The following is a 23,484-nucleotide window of genomic DNA, read 5'->3' as shown; positions in this document are numbered from 1 at the left end:
GCCTACACTAAGCTCATGTCAGCCTGTTCCCAGGAAGATGAGTGGCTGACAGGCAGCCAAGGGTGAGATGCCGTGGGAAGGAGATCCTGACCGAGGGTCGAAGAAATATGGGAAGCACTAAGGCAGGCAAAAAAACAGGGGCAGGGGTGGGGGTGTCAGCCACAGAAAGGGCGGGGCAGCTGTGAGCCTTGGGCTGGGGACTCAGGAAACCTGGCTTCATCACCAACTTGCTGTGTGATGTTGGGCAAGTTTCTTTCCTACTTGGAGCTCTGATCTGGGTCAGTGCTATGGAACAAACTTGCTTCTGGGTTTATCTTAAGGCTCTTGGTGTCAGGAAGTTGGGGCCCTGGCTGGTGGTTGCCATGACAACTATCTCTGTGGCGATAGTGACCAAGGAGACTGTTGCCAAGACTATAATTACCAGGTACAAGAGTCAAGTGATTGGTTCTCAGTTCTGTCTTAGGACAGGTTCCTCCCTGTCACCTTCTTCCATCACCTGCTAGAGTTCACTGTTTGTGGGGCCAGATGACTTGACACCCAGGGAGTTGTCAGGAGTCTGGAACCTGTGTCCTATTGTCCTCGCTTATGCTGACAGGCTGTGTGACCTTGGGCAAGTCTCTGCTTCTCTCTGGGCCTTAGTTTCCCCATCTGGAAAATGAAGAGTTTGCACAAGGCCCTTTCACCTCTAAATTTGTATCAATTTGCCTTTAAACAAGGGACAAATTTATAAGTGAAAGTGTTGTTTCTAGGAATGATATGAAAAGTGTTAACAACTGTTATGACTGTCACTCACCAACATATCCACACAGTCTTGGACGGCCCTGCTATGGCAGGGATTACCCCTTCAGTGGTTGTAAGTGGGGAGGTCTGCGTGGTCCCAGAGGAAGCTCTGGAGTGGCCATTACTTGGGGGATACTTGGGGGACATTCGGGACAGGGGTTCTTAACAACTAGTAGGAATGTATCCAAATATTTTGACAACTGGTACAGCCATACTTTGCATACTGGCTGAACACCAGCCTTGGTCAAATCTATAATGGTGGAATTGCAGGCACTGTGAGTAGCAAAGGGAGATTTTCCAGGCAGAGGGGCTGCACGGATGAAGCCAATGGCTTTCAAGCCCAGCACTGGTCAAGATCTCCAAGAGAAAGACCAGTCCTTCTTCCTGGCCACTGCACCTCCCTGAGTCAGCTGTGCACAGTCCCCAGAGAGTCGGGTTTGCCAGTGTCTCAGTTCTAGGATGGCTGATGCCCAGACAAGCGGGCAGGGCACAGCAGGAGCTGGCAGAGGGAGAGAGCCCAAGGAGGAAGTGGGGAGCTCGGGGGACGCCTGCTCCTCCTCTCCCAGGAGACGAGGCTCTGGGCAGATGCCAGATCTTTGGCCTCCCGGGTCTACTCCCCCTCCCCCTGCATTCCCCTCCTTGCATCTCCCAGCAGGACTTTGCAAACAGCCTCTCCGGATGGGGATGGACGCGGCTGCCGCCTCCTCCCTGCACACTTTCCATTCCCAGCCCTGAGCCTCAGCCAGGGTTCCTCAGGAAAATTGGCTGAAAGAGACATTTTCCATGCTCTTGACTCCTCTGCTGGGTGGCTGTCCCTGCCTCCACTCTCTTGTCTCTTCTGCAGCTGGTCACCCAGACCTGGAAGGAGGGGAAATATTTGGTCAACTGGTTGCTGCTCGCTCACCATTTAATTTTATATGTTATTTTGTCTCCCTGGACTTCAGTTTCCTAATCTGTGAAATGAGCTAGCTATGCTGGGAAGCAGGCTTGGGAGTCAGACATTGCTGTTTTAATCCTTAGCTCTGCAGGTTACTAACTGAGTGACTTTGGACAAAATACTTAGCCACTCGGAGCCTCAGTTTTCCTCATCTGTAAGATGGTGTTGTCTCTTACTGTTGTGAAGATTAATGAAACAGCTCTGGTATCTGGAAGAAAGAACACCCCTCTACTCCAGGCAGATAATGAAGAGTGGAGTAACCTAGGCTAAAAATTTAATCTGGTCCTTGGAAGCTGTAATTTCAAAGTTTCACTGGGATTTTGGGCAGCGAATAGGCACACTCATTGAGAGAAATATTGCTCAACTTCAGAAGAATCAGAGAAATGCAAAGTAAACGATGAGACATCTTTTTCCCCCCAGCCTTCCCTCATCCTGCCCCTGAGAGAACATCAAATGAGAAAAGACTGGTCTTTTGGGTTCCTAGACCCAATTCCAACGTGTGTGTGTGTGTGTGTGCTTCCCCATACCAACAAGCAATTCTTGGATACCCTGCTGGTGTCAATCCTGACACCATCTACCTGGAGATAGCATCAGATCTCCTAGGTACAGGGCTCAGTCCCACAAGACAGCCCTCCACTGCAGATGCCGGGTTGTTAGCTGTACTTCTGTCTGACTGGCTATAAATTAGAGGTTCCCATGACCCCGTTCTTGGGTTTGATTAATCTGGTAGAACGGCTCACAGAACTCAGGAAAACCTTTTACTCACTAGATGACTGATTTATTACAAAGGATATTAAAAGGACACAAATCAACAGCCAGATGAAGAGGTGCATAGGGTGAGGTCCTGAACAAAGGACTTCTGTCCTCGTGGGTCTTGGGGCCCAGCACGGGGACACGTGGAAGTGGTCTGGTTCCCCAACTTGGAAGCTCTCTGAACTCCCTTCTTTTGGGCTTTCACCTGGGCATGTTTGATTAACTCATTGGCCATTGGTGATTGATTCAAACTCCAGCCCCTCTCCCCTCCTAGGAAATCACATGGTGGGACTGAAAGTTCCACCCCTCTATTCAGGGTTGGTTCCCCTGGCAACCAGCCCCAATCCTTAGGTGCTTTCCAAAAGTCACCTTTATGAACATCAACACAGCTGTGGCAGAAAGGGGCTTGTTATGGATAACAAGCCACCCATTTCACCTTTATAGCTCTGAAGTAGTTTTCTGGAACTGAGGACAAGAGATCGAATATTATAACAAAACACGCTCCCATTGCTCTTATCATTTATAAGGGTGTTGGGAGCTATGAGGCAAGAACTGTGGATGAAGACCAAATACACATGAGGAATATATTTTGGTTGTCTGAATGACCAAATATATATGTTTCCTATAAATTACAATATACTTGGGCTTCCCTGGTAACGCAGTGGTTGAGAGTCCGCCTGCCGATGCAGGGGACACGGGTTCGTGCCCCGGTCCGGGGAGATCCCACATGCCACGGAGCGGCTGGGTCCATGAGCCATGGCTGCTGAGCCTGCACGTCCGGAGCCTGTGCTCCGCAACGGAAGAGGCCACAACAGTGAGAGGCCCGCGTACCGCAAAAAAAAAAAAAAAAAAAAATTACAGTATAGGAACTGGTAACATCTAATGTGGGGAACTGGGCACTGTTGATATGAATATAAACAAAAAGAGCCCTTTTGGAGGGCAAGTTGGCAGTCTGTCAAAATGTAAAACGTACATGCCCTTTGACTCAGTGAATGTGAATTCAGTAATTTCTCCTCTAAGTGCAAGAATACTCACTGCCTAAAACAAACAAAAAAACAAAACCAAATAAACCCTAAAGGGACTTCCTGGTGGTCCAGTGGTTAAGACTCCATGCTCCCAATTCAGGGGGCCGGGTTTGATCCCTGGTCAGGGAACTAGATCCCACATGCCGCAACAAAGAGTTCGCATGCTGCAACTAAAAGATCCCGCTCGCTGCAATGAAGACCAGGCACAGCCAAATAAATAAATAAATAAATATTTTAAAAAAAGAATATTCACTGCCGCACTGTTTGTAAAACAGTTACACTAACCTAAATTCACTCACCTTCGATTGGTAAAGTATGTAATCCATACTGTGGAATATTTTGCAGCAGTGAAAAGAACAAGTTAAAGAAAAAATGTACAGACTGAAAGGAGAAAAAGACATATCACAATTATAACTGAAGATTTCAACACTCCTTTCTCAGGATAAAACAAGTAGACATAAAATCACTAAGTATATGGACGACTTGAACAGCATTTTCTTTTTCTTTTTTTGCAACAAAATGAATTTTTTTTTTTTTTTTTTGCGGTATGTGGGCCTCTCACTGTTGTGGCCTCTCCCGTTGCGGAGCACAGGCTCTGGACGCGCAGGCTCAGCGGCCACGGCTCACGGGCCCAGCCGCTCCGCGGCATGTGGGATCTTCCCAGACCGGGGCACGAACCCACGTCCCCTGCATCGGCAGGCGGACTCTCAACCACTGCGCCACCAGGGAAGCCCCAAAATGAATTTTTATAAGAACTTTTCTTGTAGGCTATAGCATTATTTCAACATCTCATTGATTTTTTAAAAAAACTTTATTGGAGTATAATTGCTTTACAATGGTGTGTTAGTTTCTGCTTTATAACAAAGTGAATCAGCTATATGTATACATATAACCCCATATCCCCTCCCTCTTGCGTCTCCATCCCATCCTCCCTATCCCACCCCTCTAGGTGGTCACAAAGCACCGAGCTGATCTCCCTGTGCTATGCGGCTGCTTCCCACTAGCTACCTATTTTACATTTGGTAGTATATATATGTCCATGCCACTTTCTTACTTCGTCCCAGCTTACCCTTCCCCCTCCCCGTCAAGTCTATTCTCTATGTCTGCAACTTTATTCCTGTCCTGCCCCTAAGTTCTTCAGAACCTTTTTTTAGATTCCATATATATGTGTTAGCATACTGTATATGTTTTTCTCTTTCTGACTTACTTCACTCTGTATGACAGACTCTAGGTCCATCCACCTCACTACAAATAACTCAATTTCATTCCTTTTTATGGCTGAGTAGTATTCCATTGTGTATATGTGCCACATCTTCTTTATCCATTCATCTGTGGATGGACACTTAGGTTGCTTGCATGTCCTAGCTATTGTAAATAGAGCTGCAATGAACATTATGGTACATGACTCTTTTTGAATTATGGTTTTCTCAGGGTATATGCCCAGTTGTGGGATTGCTGGGTCGCATGGTAGTTCTATTTTTAGTTTTTTAAGGAACCTCCATACGTTCTCCATAGTGGCTGTACCAATTTACATTCCCACCAACAGTGCAAGAGGGTTCCCTTTTCTCCACACCCTCTCCAGTATTTATTGTTTGTAGATATTTTGATGATGGCCATTCTGACTGGTGTGAGGTGATACCTCATTGTAGTTTTGATCTGTATTTCTCTAATGATTAGTGATGTTGAGCATCCTTTCATGTGTTTGTTGGCAATCTGTATATCTTCTTTGGAGAAATGTCTTTTTAGGTCTTCTGGCCATTTTTGGATTGGGTTGTTTGTTTTTTTAATTGTGAGCTGCATGAGCTGCTTGTAAATTTTGGAGATTAATCCTTTGTCAGTTGCTTGGTTTGCAAATATTTTCTGCCATTCTGAGGGTTGTCTTTTCATCTTGTTTATGTTTTCCTTTGCTGTGCAAAAGTAGGTCCCATTTGTTTATTTTTGTTTTTATTTCCATTCCCTAGGAGGTGGGTCAAAAAGGATCTTGCTGTGATTTATGTCATAGAGTGTTCTGCCTATGTTTTTCTCTAACAGCATTTTCAATCACCTAGGCCTAATTGACATTTTTAGAAGACTACACCAAACAATGGCAGAATGCAGATTATTTTCAAGTGTACATGGAACATGGATTATGATAGACCCTATATACAAAACCACTCTCAAGTTTGCAATTGGATTAAATTAGAAATCAACAACAAAAAGCACCTATAGGAACCCCTCAAATATTTGGAAATTAAACAATGTATTTCTGAATAATCTATGGGAAGAAGAAATCACAGGGGAAATTGGAAAATATTTTAAACTGAATGATAATGAAAACACAACATACCAAAATTTGTGGGATGCATCTCGAGCAGTGCTTGGAGGAAAATTTATAGCTAGATATAAATTATATAGCTTTTTTTTCTATACAGCTTTACATGCTTGTATTATAAAAGAAGAAAGGTCTCAAATACTTGATCTAAGATTCTATCTTAAGAAGCTAGAAAAAGAAGAACAAATAATAAGGTAGATTTATGTGTACTGGCATGGATAGAAAGCCAGGAGAAATTAAGTGAAAAAAGCAAATTATACATAATATGTACAGTATCGAGGCAGCAATTGCTTGCTGCCCCTTGCTGTTCTTCTACCTTTCCTTCAAACATAGAATCCCTGATTTTTTTTTTTTTTTTTTGCAATACGCGGGCCTCTCACTGCTGTGGCCTCTCCCGTCGCGGAGCACAGGCTCCGGACGCGCAGGCTCAGCGGCCATGGCTCACGGGCCCAGCCGCTCTGCGGCACGTGGGATCCTCGCGGACCGGGGCATGAACCCGTGTCTCCTGCATCGGCAGGCGGACTCTCAACCACTGCGCCACCAGGGAAGCCCTAGAATCCCTGATTTTGAGCTGGCACATGGCTATTCAGAATAAAGTATTCTAGACTCCTTTGCAATTAAGGGTGGTGATGTGACTAAGCTCTGCCAATGAGATGTAAGCAGAGGTGATATGTACATCGCCTGAGAGGCTTTACTTTTTTTTGAGCTCCTAACTACTTCCTGCTGGCTGAAATGTGGATGTGACTACTGCAGCTTGGGCAGCACAGTGGATTGAAGATGGTGGAACCACAAGATAGAAGGAGCCAGGGTCCCTGCACTGTGGAATGCCATGCCTGCCTTGGACTGCCCGCTTCTGGACTTCTTTTGCATGAGGGAGACAAATACTTCTATTTTGTTTCCATCACCGCTAGTTTGGATTTCATCCCTTGCAACTTTTCAGTCCCTTGTAGCAAACTGTGCAACTGAACACATATAACTATGACCCCATTTATGTGGAAAAAAAGCGAAGAAACCTATATATGTGTACCAGATGGACGATTTTGACTTCGGCACAGAAACCCCAAGGTAACTTGCTTCAACATTGAAGACATATTATTATCTTACATAACAAGCCCAGAGGTGGGGCAGCTTCAGGGTTGGCTAATTCGGTGGCTGGACTTCATCACCAAGGACTCAGGGACTTCCCATCTTTCAGCTTTGCCATCTTCTGACTAGATCCCGTCATAATTGCCAGATGGTGGCTACAGTTCCACGCAACTCGTTCATATATTTCAATTACCAGAAGATAAGGGACTCCCTTTCTGCTGCAGCTCTTTTTTTGTTTGTTTGCTTGTTTTTCATCTCTTTTTCAAAAGCAAAGAAACTTTTTTCTAGAGCCCTCCAGCCAACCTTCCCTCACATTTCATTGGTCATAGCTGGTTTGTAAGTCCGTCTTTATTTTATTTATTTATTTATTTGTTTGTCTGCACTGTGGGGATTGTGGGATGTTAGTTCCCATATCAGGGATTGAACCTGGGCCCTTGGCAGTGAGACAATAGAATCTTAACCACTGGACCACCAGGGAATTCCCAGGATTTATTCTTGATCCCATGAAAATGAGAACAACAGAGCAAAATTGTGACTCTGACAGTACGGAAGAAAACAAAGATGGCCAAATGTCTGCTACAATATATATCTAAGTGTGCTGAAAAATCGGGAAGGATACACTCCAAACTGCTAATGGTGGGTACTTCTGGGGAGGGGAGTGGGATGGCGGGGAAATGAAAGGAGTTCTGTGGAAAATACTAAAATTGCTATCCAACAACCCTTACCCACTTCTCTGTTGCTCACAAAAGAGCGGCAAAGGGATGAACCATTATTGGCCCGAGCCAAATGTGGCGATCTCATTCCTTTTTGCCTGTTAGTTGCTTTCTCAGCCTCCCTTGCAGCTAGAGGTGGCCATGAGACTCAGTCTGGCCAGTGAGATATGAAAGGAAACTGCTGGGAGAATAACTTCCTCCTCGATAAAAAGAAAACCTCTTTCTGACCTTTCCCCTCCCATTCTTGCTTGTAATACTGGTGTGAGGATGTGATGCTTGGAGTTGTTGTAGCCATGTTGCAACCATGAAGGAAATGCCTAGAGAATTATGGAGATGCAGATTCAGTGTCCTGACATTTTAAGGCTGATGAATCAACCTTAGAATTGTCTACTTCTGGACATTCTGTTAGAAAATATCCTTATAAGGGTTTCTCTCATGTGTAGTTGAGGGCAGCTTAAGAGATAAATGCATTTTTACTTTTACCATATGTTTTCTGTTTTTCTGATTTATCCTTATAATTAAAATGTATTATTTATGTAATTCAAAGTTCAATTAAAAATATGTACCACTTGGCATTGGGCACCTTTGGAATCCCAATAGGCCTGAAGAGGCACTCTGGGAAAGGAGATTGGGAGGAGCTGAACAAAAAGAACAAATCGTTCTTTATAATTAAGTCCTAACTACATGGTATGAGGTGACCCTGCAGACTGGGGAATGGCTGAGAATACATTTCTTTCTCACTATTTGGGTTTAGGCCAGAGGTTACAAACTGTCAGCCTCTGGTCAGAACCTGGCTGGGGGACATGTTTTGCTTCTCCTGTCCAGGGCTTAAAAAAATTGGAATTAGCAATAGTGATTTAGGAATTGGGATACTGCACATAAATATCTGGCTTGCTGCTTTTCTTAGAAAAAATGAAATATCTGAAAAATATTTTTCATTTCAAAAAATGAAATATGTTAGAAAAAATGAAATTTCCTAACAGGAGTAATAGGCAGCTTAGTTCAGTCATTCCTTTTAGGTAGGAAAGGACTTCCAGTTTGCCACAGACCTTGATGCTCCCTAATGTTTGTCACCTAGTCTACGTCATTGATTTATATTACCTGATTCTGTGAGCATCTGCATTTGTGACCCCTGGCTTAGGTTTCGGATTCAAAGTGCACATGTGCATACGTGCACGCATGCATGTAAGATTCACAGACAACTGACTGTGTGGAAAGGCATGCAAACTTATTCACACAGGTGGGCAGACCTTGAAGAGGACTGAGTTTGGAGTGGTCACACTTACTCTGGACTCTTCTGTAAGACTAGAAGAGCTAAGAACACCCTTGACTGCCCTGCTGGGGCACCTGGAGTCTTAATCCAGCCCCAATAACTCAGACTTCTGAAGTGGGGTGGGGGATAATTCTGAGGCAAGACCTATATCTGTCGGTAAGGAGTAGTGTTTTCTGAAAGGTGGGTGGAGATTTGCCCAGTGCAGGCTTGAAGAAACTGGTGATCCTGGAGAGAGGCATGGGTTTGAGGAAGGGAGGCAAGGTCAGACTCTGGGGACAGTGTCCCAGTGCCCCCGACATCCCACTAGGAAGGAACCCCTTTACTTTAGGGCCTTCTCTCTGTACTCATTAGAACAAGACTGAGTTTGTGTGTTGGAGGAGAGTAAAGACCCAGCCACAGCCTTCCTTCAGCCTCCACTTTATTCTGCCATGGGTTGACTCCCCCAGATGTCCACATCTTAGTCTCTGGAACCTGTGAATATGTTTTTTTAAAAAAATATTTATTTACTTATTTATTTTGGCTGTGCCAGGTCTTAGTTGCGGCACATGGACTACTTAGTTGTGGCATTCAAACTCTTAGCTACAGCATGCATGCGGGATCTAGTTCCCCGGCCAGGGATCGAACCTGGGTCCTCTGCATTGCGAGCATGGAGTCTTACCCACTGGGCCACCAGGGAAGTCTTGGAACCTGTGAATATGTTATGTTACACGGCAGAGGAGAATTAAGGTCACAGATGGAATTTCAGGCTGCTAATCTGCTGACTGTAAAACAGGAAGGTTATGCTGGTTTGTCTGGATGGGCTCAATGTAATCACAAAGGTGGAAGAGTGAGGCAGAAGAGAGAGAACCAGAGAGATGGCAGCATGAGATGGACTTGGCTCGACATTGTTGGCTTTGAAGATGGAGCGAGCGCCAAGGAAAGCGGCTTCTAGCAGCTGAGAAAGGCAAGGAAGCAAAAGCTTCTCTAGAGCCTCTAGAAAGGAATGCAGCCCTGCAGACACCTTGGTTTTAGCCCAGTGGGACCCAAGTTGGACTTCTATTTGACAGAACTATAAGATAATAAATTTGCTGTTTTAAGCCGTTAAGTTTGTGGTAATTTGTTACGGCAGCAAGAGGAAACAAAAGCACCAGGACACCTAGAGAGTCCACGTTGTAGGTGAGACTCCACTTTACTGCTGGAATCAACCTCCAGACGACATGTGAGATGATTCCAGTCGCTCCAGGCTTTGTGAGTTTCCCAGCCGAGGTCCCAGAGAAGAGCAGTACCCACTTCGCCTTGCCCAAATTCCTGACTCACAAAATCTATGAGTATAATAAAATGATTGTTTTTATGCCACTAAGCTTTGGGTGGTTTGCTATGCGGCACAGAAACTGGAACAGCGATCCATCTTAGCCTTGAACTTGAATCAGACGGAACTAGGAAAACAACACACACTGTTGAACCCAGAGCTCCCATCCCATCATTAATATTATTTTTAACTAAACCCTGAACTGAACGGAAGGAGACGGCGCCGAAATTGAAACTGAACTTGTATATTTTTTCATGCTGTTGAACTAGGATATTCAAATATTCTTGAGACAGTCGCATAAAGAATTCTACCCTAGCCCCTTCACTCCGTATATTTTGATTTGCCTAAGGTCACGTGGTCATGGCAGAGCTTAGAGGTTCTTAATCTTTAAAAACATTTTGTTTTACAAAGCAGCCAGCTGTGACTCTCTCTACCCTCCTTACCTTCCTTCAGAGCACATACCCTTATCAAAGTTTGCTGAGTAAAGGAAGGACTGAGCTGTGCCTGGGAGATGTGAATTTCTCACCATCCAAGGACAAGGGAGTTCCAGCCTGAACCTGATTCCTTGGGGGTCCCCGAGTGGAAGCTTCGTGCCCTTGGCTGAGAAATTGGAACTTTCCGTCAGGGCCAGTGATCCTCAGTATTTGAGTAGCCAGGCTGGGGTGTGCTGGGATCCAGGTGGCCTTCATCTCGTCTGGATCAGGACAGCACAGTTTGTGGCCTTCCCCCAAAGCAAAAGGAGGGGGGAAACTCTGAGGAGACTTGGGGCCCCTGGGGAGACATTCCTCTTTCCAGAGCTTTATCACTTTTTCCATAACAGTGCCCTCCCTTCAAGGTGGAAAGTCGCAGCTGGCGTCTGAGGATACTCTCAATGTGCTTTTGTTCTCCACCCTGCCCCCAGCCCAGGCAGCAGGGCGCTGGGCAGACACCAGCCTGCGTCGGACTTGCTGTACCGTCGCACAGTGCGATATAGTTGAGCCTTTCACACCATGGGACTAGACTTCCCTGGTTCGAATCCTGGCTATCTGCTAACTGTGCAACCTTGGCCGGGTATCTGCTATAGTTTCTCCATCTGAAAACTGGCATGGTGATAATATGAGAAGTTTTGAGGATTTAATGTGCAAAAAGCACTTAACACTGCACCTGATACATGGTAAGAGTGACGGAACTGTTTGCTGTTGTTATTACATGACCTTGGGAGATTCTTCTTTCTCTGGGCCTCAGTTTCCCCAACTGTACAATGAAGATGGCAGTTCCTACCTGCCTCTTGACAGCCGATCTGGGTGTGAATCCTGACTACACTTTCTTGCTGTGTGGCCTTGGACAAATTTCTTGTGTTCTCTTAGCCTCAATGTGCTCATCTGTTATCTGTTAAATGGTACCTATCAAGCAGATGGTGATGATAAAATGAGAAGATGTGTACCAAGCATGGAGCATGGGGCCTACCACATAGAAAGAGCTAAAACAAAGTTAGCTTTTTGCTTTTTTTTGGGTTTTTATTTTGGTTTGTTTTTATGTCTGAGAAAGAACTTTCTAAACTATAATAGGCCATGTCCCTGGGAGGAATATTGTGGTTTTCTTACATGCTTTCCCAGCCATGCCTTATTTACAGACTCCTAGAATCAGAGAGATCAGGTTTGGAAGGGCCCTTTAACAGATTGGTTAATTAATCCATTCCACAAATATTTAGTGATCCCCTACGATGAGCCAGGTACTGAGGCAGGTGTTGAGGAGAGAGCAGCACCAAGGGTTTTGCCCTTGCGGACCTCTCATTCCTGTGGGGGAGGCAGACAGCAAACGTGTGAGTACATGAGTATATGCTACAAGCTCAGATTCAATCCCTTTATGTTACAGATGGGAAAACTGAGGCCCAAGAAGGGAAGAGAGTTTCCTAAAGTCCTCCAGTGTCTTAATAGGGCAAATACTCCCAAGCGAGTCTTCACGGTCTCAAAATATCTAACCCTAAACAAACTCTGGTTTCCCTAATGTTTTAAGATATGATAGCAGGAACCAGCATTTCCTGAATCTTCCTAGACACAGAAACTGTTATAAGTACTTGACACATCTTAAGTCATTTAATCCTCACATCAATCCTGAGGGAGGGAATTGTCATGAAGCCCATTTTATAGATGGGGAAACTAAGGCACAGAGAGATGGAAGAGAGCAGGGGTTGAATACTGACCCCCTGGTTTAGGGCCCATGCCCTCCACCACTGTGCTGTCTCGCTGTGTTGGCTGCATACTCACCCCTGCATCTAGTCTGCACTATTTCTTTCTTTCTTCCCTCCCCTGCCTTCCCCCAATCCTGGTCTCAATGATTTCTTCCACAATCTGAGTAGCTTTGGGTACTCCCTTTCTGGCCCTCAATTTCCCCATCTGTGAATTAAGAGGATTATTTTCATGACCACCCTGATTTTTAGCACCCTATCAGTTTGTAATTCTTTTAATCATATACGTGTTTTCTAGTCTGTTTTCCCCACCAGACTGTGAGCTCCAGGGAGCAACACCCTACTCCTTCTTCACCACTATGTCCCTAGAACCAGGCACTGTGCCCTGCACTTAGTAGGCCCTCAGTTAATATTTGCGGATGAAGAAAGGAAGGAATCACGCTGATTGTCCCCAGGTTTTTCCAAACCAGCTCCTGCGCTCTCTCCCTGGCCCTCTTCCTTTCTCAGCCTGTGGGGCCTCCTCCCTCCCTCCCTCTCACCTCCCAGGGCCGGCTTGGGCCCTCCATCCGGCCTGCATTTTTCTGGGTTTGATATCATTTTTTCCACTCTCCCGGGCTGCTGCCGGCTGCCTCTGCCAACTTTCCACAACTATAGCCCCTCCCCCCATGACCACAGGCCTCCAGAGACAGCTTAGGGTGGGGGAAGACCCTCCTCCTTTTCCCTTCCCCGGGCTGGAGTTGGGATAGGAAAGTAAGTACCATCAGTGCCCTGCTGGCAAGATTGGGGGGTCACCGCTGGGGACATGGCCGACGTGGGGGGCTGAGGCATCTGGGCAGGCAGCTGGCTGGGGGCAGGGGTGTCAGGCATCAGGGACACAATGGTCCAAACTGTTTGCATCATGTTCTCCTCTCAAAGTAGTGACACCACTTCCCCTTATGCTGGAAACTCCTGACCTGACCCCCAAGGCCCATCCCCAGCCATGGTGCCTCACTACCTCCTACTTCCCACACAGACATAGGAGGAGGCTGGGCCCTGAGGTCTGGTCCTTACCCTTACTGGCTGGGCGACTCTGGGGTGCTCACTTCCCCTCTCTGGGCTTCAATTTCCAAAGTTAGAAAACGGAATGAGTCGGACTAAATCGGGGGTCCATCCCGGGGATTAATGGATTGAGTTTCATGGAGTCCACCTGCCCCCTTTCAATTGTGTGCAAAATTGTGTTTGAAAGTCCATTTCCCTGGGAGTCTATAGTTTTTTGTCACATTCTCCAAGAGGACTGTGGATAAGCTGGCCACAGACTCTAGCCTCACAAGCCTGGGCTGGAATCCTGGCAACTTCACTTATAGCTGCTGTGTGATCTGGAGCACAAGCCTTCACTGTTCTATGCCTCTGTTTTCTAACTAGTTAAACATGGGTCGTGAAGATTAATAGTTGTGACAGCTTAGTACCCAGTCAGCTCCCAACAAACACCAGCTATTATATTGCTAGGATGAGGGCGAAGATTTTTTTTTCAGAGAATATTTTGTGAATTTATAATCTAAAAAAACGAGTTAATGAGAGAATAGGAGGTCATCACACTAAACTGTGGTTGCTTGTGCTGCACTGTGTCTCCCTCCAAGTCGTGGGGCAGGGGCTGTGCCCAGTGGTTCAGAGAAGGGCCTGAATGCATAATTGGTCCAGTGATTTTACTGACTAACCCTGACACCCAAGTCAGCAGGCCAACCCAGTCTGCAGCCCGTGTAGATGGAAAAGCGGGAGGTGGAGACGCCTGGAAGAGCCCAAAAGAAGAGATCTGGGCGCTCAGACAGGACATCCTTCTGGTCTAGTTTATTGTGGGGGAATTTCTGAGGGTTGGCCAGAGCCCAAGGACAAGGAAGACTTTTTACACAAAGACACGCACTGCATGAAAACCCCAATTTAGGCTTTGGCCCCATGGTCTGTCCATCACTTGCCCAGGGCAGAGAGGTCCGTGAAGTTGCGGCTGGGGAGATGCTCTGTACGTTGAGGGAGTGGACGGCCAAGGCCCACGATGTAGATTTCAAGCCACAGAGACTCTGCCTCTCCGTGGCCCTGGTGGAGGCTAGAATGCACCCCAGTGCCCCCCACCCAGAGAGTGGGTGGGTGGCCTCAGAGCACGGCCAGGTTGTGGCAGGACTTGGAGCGGGCCTTGAGTGCCCGGCGGCGGGCGCTGCGGGCAGTTAAGCGTGCCAGGAAGTGTCGAGCCCGCTGGCCTAGGCTTGCCCGTCGTCGGGGGGCCGGTGGCTCCCGGCCTGCGCAGTTCCTGCGGCGCAAGCGCAGTTGGCGCACTACGCCTTCGAAGAGCTCCGCCACGTTGTGCTGCAGCGTGGCTGACGTCTCGATGAATTTGCAGTCGAACACCACAGCGCAGGCGCGGCCCTCTGAGGGGGCGGGGTCAGTGAGCCAGGGCGGAGCCACAACCGGAAAAAGGAGATAAAGGTAGCAGGAGGTGTGTTCAATCTCAACCGGAAGCACGATTTTTCCTTTCCCCATCCCTCGTGCTGCGTGCCAGGGGACTCAGAGATAAATCTGGCTTTGAGGAGTTAGTTCACAGGTTAGTGATTGATACTGATAGCAGAATGAGGCTGGGAAGACCGGGAGGTCCCACGGAAGGGTCTTGACTGCCAGGGAAGGGGTCTAATCTGTGCAACAGAATTGTCTGGGGGAGCATGTTAAAATGCAGGTTGCTGAGCCCACCCGCAGATATTCTGATTCGGTAGGTGAGGCCTGGGAACTAGCGATTCAACAAAATCTCCTGGGGATAATGTTGCAGAATTTTGGGACGTCTGCTCATAAAGCATATGGTCTTCCGTCTCCAGGATGCCACTGGGCTGGATGCAGGGGCCTGGGTTCTAGTCCTCAGTGGCTGGTGACCCTGTAGAACTGGCCTCCCCACTCTGGGTCTCAGTTTCCATATTTTTTAGATTTCGCCCTGTGAGTAGGGCCATTTTTAGATCGTTATGGGTCCCACCTGATACACCAATTGTATTAAAATATTCCCCATCCCACTTTAAATACAATTTAAGTATAACTTTAAGCATTTTGGTTTGCAGTTGCTGGCTGACACAATATTATGTTTTGTACGCAAAGCTCTGTGAAATTTGAATTTATCATTTTCTCACTGTATTTTGGAGTCAATAATTGTCTTTTTCAGGTCTCAGATGTAAGCCCTTGGAAAGCTTACAGGCACTGAGCCTATCATGCCTGGTGAATAAAGTGTCTCAGACTAAGGGCATTGGGGCACATAGGGGAATTTTTAGGCAAAGAAGTGACAAGGTCAGCTCTGGTTCGGGAAAACTCTGGCAGCTGGTGAGGAGAACCGATTGAGTGGGGATAGAGAAGTACCGGGGTTGGCCCAGGCTAAAGTGGAGATGCCAGGATGGGGCAGAGGCTCTGGGCATGGGGACAGGAAGGGAATGTGGGGTTAAGGGAGGTGGACTGACAAGGTCTGGGGACTGGTCTGAGGGAATGAGAGAGGACGCAAGCCAAGAATGGTTTCTAGCTTTCAGGCTTAGGCAAGTAGATGCAGGATGGAGGTGGCCGGGGTGGGGGTGGTGGGGCACGAGTCACTGAGATCGAGGAGCACTGGAGGAGACGCAGTGACAACGGGGCTAAGAGAAAGGTGGAGGAGGAGGGTGGAGCGGAGGGCTTACCTTCCACGGAGACTTCCCGGCAGCGTGCCAGGTCCGCCTTGTTGCCCACCAGGATGATGGGCACGTGGTCCGCCTGATATGTGCGCCGCAGCTGAATGCGGAGCTCAGAGGCACTCTCGAAGCTGCCCCTGTCTGCGATGGAGTACACGATAACGTAGGCGCTGCCCACCTGCAGGCACGACTCCTGGCTCCAGCTTTCATCCTGTAGGGGAGGGAACCCAGGCCCATCCTCAGACGGTACCTAGGCCCTGGCTGAGAAAGGAGGGGCTGGGATGGTCTATGGGTGGGATGGGGCTGAGCTTGATACTTTGGACAGGTTGGGGGACAAATTCTGCCATATTTCCCTGTGTCACCCTGGAAGACCACCGATCTTCTCTGAGTCACAGTTTCTCTGCTTGAAAAATTGGGCTAATGACACTACCTCACTCCATTCTCTCATTCATTGGTTCCTTCTGTAGGCCGGGCACTGGAGACAAAAGATTTATTGGGTTCTGCTAAGGAGAGTTCTGGCTTTGCCTTTTCAGCGCCTTTGTCTGGTTTGAGGAGGGTTTGGTCTTGCCAGACAGTCCTTTTGGCTTTTTGCAGTCCAGAGTTAAGAAAAAAAAAGGAAGGGAGAGAAGTGGGGACAGGAGGCTGTCTTCCAGGGGAGGTTTTTTTCTGGATACTCTTGAAGAGAGAGTTGAAGGAGCAACTGTGGCGTGTAAGGGAAGGGGGTAGGAGAGGCAAGGGTCATTTTAAGAAGTGGAGTCCATTCAAGATGTTTGACAAGGAAAGGAAAGAACTGGAGTAATTTTGATATTGTTTTGGATGACGCTCTTTTGTCAGGGACAGCACTCCGAGACTGAACCACCTAGGTAATGGCTTTCTAAGTGTTTCTAAGTGTTTAAGGAGACACAGTACCTGCCCTCCAAAAGCTCATGATTAGGAAGGGATGCTATGAAAATGGAGAGATATAATGCGGTGTGATAAGTACCATTAAGAGAGGCATATGCAGGGACGTCCCTGGCGGTCCAGTGGTTAAGACTCGTGCTTCCAATGCAGGGGGTGCGGGTTCGATCCCTGGTCAGGGAACTAAGATCCCACATGCTGTGCAGCTCAGCCATAAAAAAGAGAGCCATATGCAAGTGGCTGGAGGACCCATGGGGCTTGGGGCGGGGGTAGACCAGAAGAACTCAACTGGGCAGAGTGTGGGAGGGCTTCACAGTGGACTGGTGAGTGGGGTTAGAAAGAATGAGCGGCTGAGTAGTGGGGAAGAGAGTGGGCAGGAGTGGGAAATGCCGAGCGTGGTGGAAGTATTGTTTGTGAGCGGAAAAGAAGCCAGAAAAGTTTTCTGATAACCAAATAAGGTAGATAAATAGGAAAGCATCAGATCCATGGTCAACATCATTGTCAAAAGGGGTAAGTTCTGAACAGCTGTACTGATCCTTCCCCGGGGCCAAATAACCCTGAACTGAGTCAGACAGATGTGGGTTCTTATTCTGGGTTCTTAGCGGTGACTATGGACAGGTTCCTTCCTCCCTCGGAGTCTGTTTTCTCATTTGTAGAATGAGAGGGTGGGTCTTGACCATTCATTCATTCATTGCACAAATATTTATAGAAGATTTGCTATGTGTCAGCATCACAAAAGCTGGTTGGTACATGGATTGGTGGGTAAGAACCCCTTGGGGGTGTGATTAAAAATGCAGATTCCAGAACCCCACTTTTATAGGTTCTATTTCATTAGGTCTGGGGTGAGACTTGAGAATCTGATTTCTAATACTCTTCAGGTGACCCTGATGGTCAGCGAGGCTGGGGTACCACTGGATGAACCAAAGGCCCTCCCAGTTCTGTCAGATTTTGCCTCTCGGACATCAACATGGACCCTCTCTGTATGGACCCTCTTTGGGAACTGCCTTCACAGACACCGGCCAGGGAAACTGTAGGGAAATCAAGGGCCAGAGAAGAGAACACTTTCTCAAGGCCACCCAGCCAGCTGGGCACAGAATTCCAATTCCTGCCTTCTAGTCTGTCTCCCAAATGGGACTCCCAGTCTGATCACTCTTGTTAATTCACTGGACTCTGTCCCATAGGATTCTCAACTGCATCCAAAAAGTAGACCCTCCTTCACCAGTCTGAGCTCCATGAGGCCAGGAGGCATGTCTGCCTTAGTCACTGATGGGTCTTCAGTGTCCTGGCCCATTATAAATATCCAGCCAGTGTTTCTTTCTTCTTCCTTCCTTTCTTTTTTTAAAAATAAAGCTTGGGTGTGAGCTGGCCACTGGATCCCCAAGGCCTTCCGCTGGCCCTAGGACGTGGGACCCTCCAGGCTGCTGCCCTCAGGCTGGCCCTGAGGCTGGCTGTGTGTGATGGGCCTGCAGGGACCTGACGTCAGACCCCCGGGCAGACTTTGCATATCTGGGTTTGGTCATGGTGCCCTCCCTTCACCCTGGCTGAGGTGGGGACCAGCCAGCCAGTGTTTCTTTTTTTTCTTTTTGCGGTACACGGGCCTCTCACTATTGGGGCCTCTCCCGTTGCGGAGCACAGGCTCCAGACGTGCAGGCTCAGCGGCCATGGCTCACGGGCCCAGCCGCTCCGCGGCATGTGGGATCTTTCCGGACCGGGGCACGAACCTGCGTCCCCTGCATCGGCAGGCGGACTCTCAACCACTGCGCCACCAGGGAAGCCCCAGCCAGTGTTTCTTAATAAACAAGTGAGTGAAGGAGTGGAACCTCAGATGGAGGTTCAGAAGGTGATGCTCCCAGTGGGGATGGTCCTAGTGCATAAGAGTGTAAGCTTTGGGCTATTATAAATCTGGGTTTGAATCCCACTTGCTATCTGAGAACTTGGGACACATAACCTCTCTGAGCTTTGATTTCCTCATTGGTAGGATGGGAATCAGAAATACACTCATTGTATAGTTTTTGTCTTGACCGAATGTCAAAATATATGTCTAGTGTTTAGCACAGGGGCTGACACTTAGGAAGAAGGTGCTCCATAAATGTCAGCTGCTCTTAGAGAACCATCATCATTATTATGATGCTCATTTGGACCTGGGTTTCCTTTTATGCTAGTTAAAAGGAATTGGTCTCATAGCTCCTTCATCCCTAAATTTGGGCCTATCTCTGGAGCTGTCAGCCATTCTTGTCAATCACCCAACATTGCCCTCCTAAGCCCCACCCTGTGGGCAGGGCCTCCCTGAGTGTTAGGGGAGGGGCCTACCCCCTAGAGAGATGGGATCCCAGGTGATTTTTAGATCCTTTTTGCTTAGTTGCATTGCTTCAAAGTTCTACAATGAGCATGTGTTACCTGTATAGCAAGAAAAAAGACTCAACAAGATAAACAAAGGTAAGAAAACTCAAGCAAGATAAGAAAAGCATAATGGGGACATGTCCCTGCCCAATGCTCTCTTCCTGCTTTGGAATGGGCTAGGGAAGGACATCTTTGGTGTCCTCTTTTTACTAGCTACGAAGTCATGATCCATAAGAATTATCATTATTTACAATTCTTCACTCACGTTCAGCATTTTTGCATGCTCCAAACTGTGCTTATCTCAGTGAAACTGCGTAAGAAGTTTAAAAAAACCAGCTGGTAAGGAAGGCAGGAATGATCCACCCATTTATTAGGTGAGAAAACTGAAGCTCAGAGCGGGTAAGTCAGGTGCACAAAGCCAACTGGTAAGACAAAGGAAGAGGGGGTTCAACCTCAGGCTAAATCTGGTGTTCCTTTTTCTGTACAATGTGGGTGGGTGGAATGGGATAAGGGTGCTCATGAGGGGAAGATTTGCAGGGGGAGAAGCACATCCTGGGATGGCTGTGAGGAGAGGATGAATGGAGTGAGAAAGGGGGGTCAGGGTCATGAGGTCCTCCTGGCTTTGGTTGGAAAGGCTGCTTAGGAGCTGCGGGTTTGGGGAGGTGCTGAGGATGGGCCCTGCCCTGTCCCTGCTCTGTAGTGTCCTAGAGGGGACAGGAGTCTGGTACTAGCCTCAGCATCCCTCCCCCCAGATCCTGCTTGTTGTACCATACCAGTTTCTCAGCCTCCCAGGTGTCCACGACCAGCAGTGTGGTCTCCTCTCCGTCCACCGTGAGGGTCCTCTCGTACACATCTTCTGCAACTGAGGAAAGACACGGATTTCAGGGAGGAGATGCAGGCCTGGGGAGGATGCAGGCCTCCCTAACCCCTCTTTCCGCCCCCTCCACTTCTCCTTGAAGTGCTCACCATATTTGTTAGATGTCTGTCTCTCCTGATAGGCCAAGAAACACCATGAGGAGCCCCTGTCCCACCAGCTGCCAGCATGGTACCTGGCACACAGTAGGTGCTGAGAAAGGTTTTGTTGGTTTGGTTGATTGAATGAGTGTGGGGCGGTGGGGTTAAATTTGGGCTGGGAGTTCTCCCTGGCTTAGTGTATGCTTCAGGCAGGTCCCGTTACCCTCTCTGGAACTCTGTCTCCCTATCTGTCATACATACCGGTGTACGTGTGTACATATGGGTTCACACTCTGAGCAGTCAGGGCTGGGGAAAGGGCGTGGTCAGAGTGTCCCCACCTCCTCTCTGCCTTTAACCTGCCCTCTCCCCCCGCTCACCCTGGGTCCTCTCTGCCAGTCCTGCAGGGACTCATCTTCATTTCCTCTGTCCGGTCCCTGATCCCCATCATTCTGGGACCCCAGGCCCTCTCAGCTCACTGCACCTCTTGGGAATAAAGGAACCCAGGGCCCAACTTAAGAGTCTGGGAGTCTCCATTTTGGGTAGGACCTTAGTTCGGCTGCAGGTCATGGTGGGCATGGATGGTTGTGGGGCAGGGTCTGAGAGTTGGGAGGAAGTTCACCATTTCTTTCTACTTGGGACTTGTGGAACTCAGAATCGCTTCCCTTATGACATGAAAATGCATCACACACCTGTGAGAAATTAGCACAATTCTCATTCACTATTCAAGGAATTTCCCTCCTGTGGATCTTAGTGCAGGCTGTGCCCTGCACCACTCCGGGGGGTGATCATCACTTCATAGTCTGTGTGAAAGATGCCCCTCAGGGTTGAGCAGTGCATGAGTTGTACACCTGTTCTCGGCAGCGTTATGCCCCAGATAACAGGGATTTCACTCCATCGACCGCATCCCTTCCCAGCCCACAGGGTCCCTACCTCCCAGCTGTTCATGGAGATCCCGCTCTTGTTTTCCTGCAAAGAGGCTGGCCAGGCTGGTCTTCCCTACGCCAGGATCTCCAAGCAGTACCACACGGTAGAGGGCCTCCCAGGAGCCTTCAGAGTCGCTGGATTCCGAGGACCAACCACTGGGGGCAGATGAAGGTTGCCGGGTGGGGGTGTTGAGGGAGGCTGATTGGCCCAGTCGGGGATGCTGGGACTGTGTAGAAGGTGCTGTGCCCAGGAGGCCAGGCTGGTGGCCCCGGGTGGACAGGGGCAGTGGAGTACTGGCTCGGCGGCGCAGGGGGGTCTTTGCCTCTTGCTGAGTATTTAGTGTCATCCTTGGGAAGGGGGGTTTCCTTCTTTCCTTCGGCAGGAAGGGGGAGTGGGTGGTGAGCCAGGTGCTTTGAGCCCCTTCTCCTATGGAGTCCTGATGAGCTGCTGCGACGGCTTCCTCCAGAGCCGTCCTTCTAGTCCTTCTAGCAGTCCTTCCTTCCTTTGAGCTCAAATGGGAGGAGGAGGCGCCTCAGATCCTCCCTGTGGGGGCTTTCTGGCTTCAGGCCCAGAGAGAACCTGGGTCAGGCTGGGAGGGGTGAGTGCGTGTGAACACACACATGCATGCACACCCAGAGGCCATTTCCTATGCCTTGAGGATAACCCACTCCCCCGTGATACACAGATAGGCAGAGGGGCAGCAGCCAGATAGGATGTCCACACAAGCACGCACACAGAGCTGCCCCAGCCATTCAGAACATGAGACCCACGTTCACGAAAGACACCCGAATTGCCCCCTTCTCTTCTTCCCCACAGGTCTCTTCCCCACGGTTCTGTTCGGGGTTGGGAGGTACGGAGGAGGGTTGAGAGCCCCGGGGGGATTCACTTCCGCTGCCCGATCCCACGAGAGCTGAGGAAGAGGCAGGACGGGCAGCTTGGTCCTGCTAAAGGCTAGGGGGTCTGGGGGTTCCCTCCAGCTGAAACCTGAGAGCCCCGGTGCCATGGGAACAGCGTGTCCGGCCCGCCCCCTCCGTGAAAAATTCAGAAGCGGCTGGCACTACGGCCTCCAGCTGCTGTGGGGGCGCGGGGGCTTCGAGGCAGCCGGACCCCAGATTTGGTGACAGGAAGGGGTCCCGGCGGTGAGGCGGGTGGAGAGGAGACCTACAGGGCCCAGGAGGGCATGCCATTCCCGGAGTCCGAGCTTCCCCAGCCCGGGGGTCCTGGGTGTGAGTCCCCAGATCCCGGGAGGGTTCCCTGTCTCAGGGAACAGCCCTCCGGGCCCGAGATCCGGGGGTCCTCACTCCAGGACGCGGGTTCGAGGCCCCCCTCTTCCCTGCCTGTGCCGCAGAACACCCCCCGCCCCCCCCCCCCCCCACCCGTCACCCCATACGGGCGCCTGGCGAACTCCGCACCAACTTGACTAAGTTGGTGGCGGGCTGCGCGGGCCTTTACCTCGGTGTGGGGAGGGGTCCAGGGTCCCCGGCCGCCACAGCTGCCGGGTGCACCAGGCTGTACCACTGCCTCGCAGCATTGCCCCTCAGGCCGGTCCCGCCCCAACGCCCGGGCCGGGGGAGGAGCCGCGACCCCGCCCCGTCCAGCCCCGCCCCATTAGGGCAGCCCCGGGGTCTCCGCCCCAAGGCCTTGGCCGCTGAATGACTTTTTGCAGAGCTCAGCTGACCCGCCACTTCAAGTACTTAGCCAGGGGTGGGGGGCGAGAGAGGGGAAGGATACGGGTTCTGAATTCCTGAGCCTGGATCCCCTCTGCATCTGCATCTATCCACTCCAGCAATGGGGCACACCAACTTTAGCCTTCACGAAAACCGCTTGAGGAACTTGTTAACTCTTCAGATTCCAGGTCCCACCCTGCAAGAGAGGCAGATTCAGCAGTCCTCAGAGGCAGAGAGGGTGGGGAATCTGCATTTTAAACAAGTGTCTAAGTGAGCCTGACCCAGAGTTCATAGACCCCACTTTGAGAAACTCTGCTTCGGATTGAGAATTAATTTTGGGAAGTGGCTTGAGGGGCGGAGGGAGCCCAGGAAGTCTGCACTGACGGGTTCTGAATGTCTTGTTTTGGCAGCGGTCATTCATTCTTTCAGCAGATTCTAGGGTAAGCGCCCCTTATGCAGCTAGGGCTGTCCTGTGCCTGGAAGAATGGCTGTCCCCTACTTGATGAATATCTACTGGACTCCTGTGCTGTGCCTGGCATGGTTGAGCACTTTGCCTGGATTATTAGCTCATTTAATCCTGATACCACACTAAGAGGATGAGCAAACTGCGGCTTACCTGGGCTTGGCACTCAGGTCTCTGCCTATTGTCCCTTTCTATCACGGTCTGTGCTTCCCCTGCCACCGCCCCCTCCCCCCCCCCACCCCCCGCC

The 23,484-nt window shown here is 49.3% G+C and overlaps 1 protein-coding gene and 1 long non-coding RNA gene across 5 annotated transcripts in view; one reads left to right on the top strand and one right to left on the bottom strand.

Annotated features, from left to right (window-relative positions):
- The window catches only part of LOC117308348 (uncharacterized), a 75,280-nt gene that overhangs the window by 11,910 nt on the left and 39,886 nt on the right, over positions 1–23,484 (top strand). The window lies entirely within an intron of this gene.
- REM1 (RRAD and GEM like GTPase 1) lies at positions 14,143–22,687 on the bottom strand. Of its 4 annotated transcripts, none has more exons than XM_033841375.2 (5): positions 22,560–22,687; positions 21,114–21,696; positions 20,003–20,091; positions 16,002–16,203; positions 14,143–14,729 (listed from the first exon to the last, which is right to left on the bottom strand). In XM_033841375.2, exons 2-5 carry the CDS (start codon positions 21,451–21,453, stop codon positions 14,458–14,460), a joined length of 903 nt encoding a protein of 300 aa, XP_033697266.1. In that variant the 5' UTR covers positions 21,454–21,696; positions 22,560–22,687; the 3' UTR covers positions 14,143–14,457. The 4 variants fall into 4 exon arrangements, with proteins under 4 accessions (XP_033697266.1, XP_033697268.1, XP_033697265.1 ...); XM_033841377.2 differs by having other exon boundaries at positions 21,114–21,667; positions 22,560–22,674; XM_033841378.2 differs by having other exon boundaries at positions 14,488–14,881.

Source organism: Tursiops truncatus, chromosome 15 (genome assembly GCF_011762595.2).
Source record: "Tursiops truncatus isolate mTurTru1 chromosome 15, mTurTru1.mat.Y, whole genome shotgun sequence".
In the NCBI taxonomy this organism is placed as follows: domain Eukaryota; kingdom Metazoa; phylum Chordata; class Mammalia; order Artiodactyla; family Delphinidae; genus Tursiops; species Tursiops truncatus.
This window is presented reverse-complemented; position numbering and strand designations above follow the sequence as displayed.

Excerpts from the sequence above, each read along its gene's own strand:
- REM1 (XM_033841375.2), bottom strand. The coding sequence starts at position 21,453 with ATGACACTAAATACTCAGCAAGAGGCAAAGACCCCCCTGCGCCGCCGA. Across the intron at positions 20,092-21,113 it reads TCTCCATGAACAGCTGGGAG|TTGCAGAAGATGTGTACGAG; the intron begins GTAGGGACCCTG and ends GTCTTTCCTCAG. Across the intron at positions 16,204-20,002 it reads CCTGGGAGGCTGAGAAACTG|GATGAAAGCTGGAGCCAGGA; the intron begins GTATGGTACAAC and ends CCTCCCCTACAG.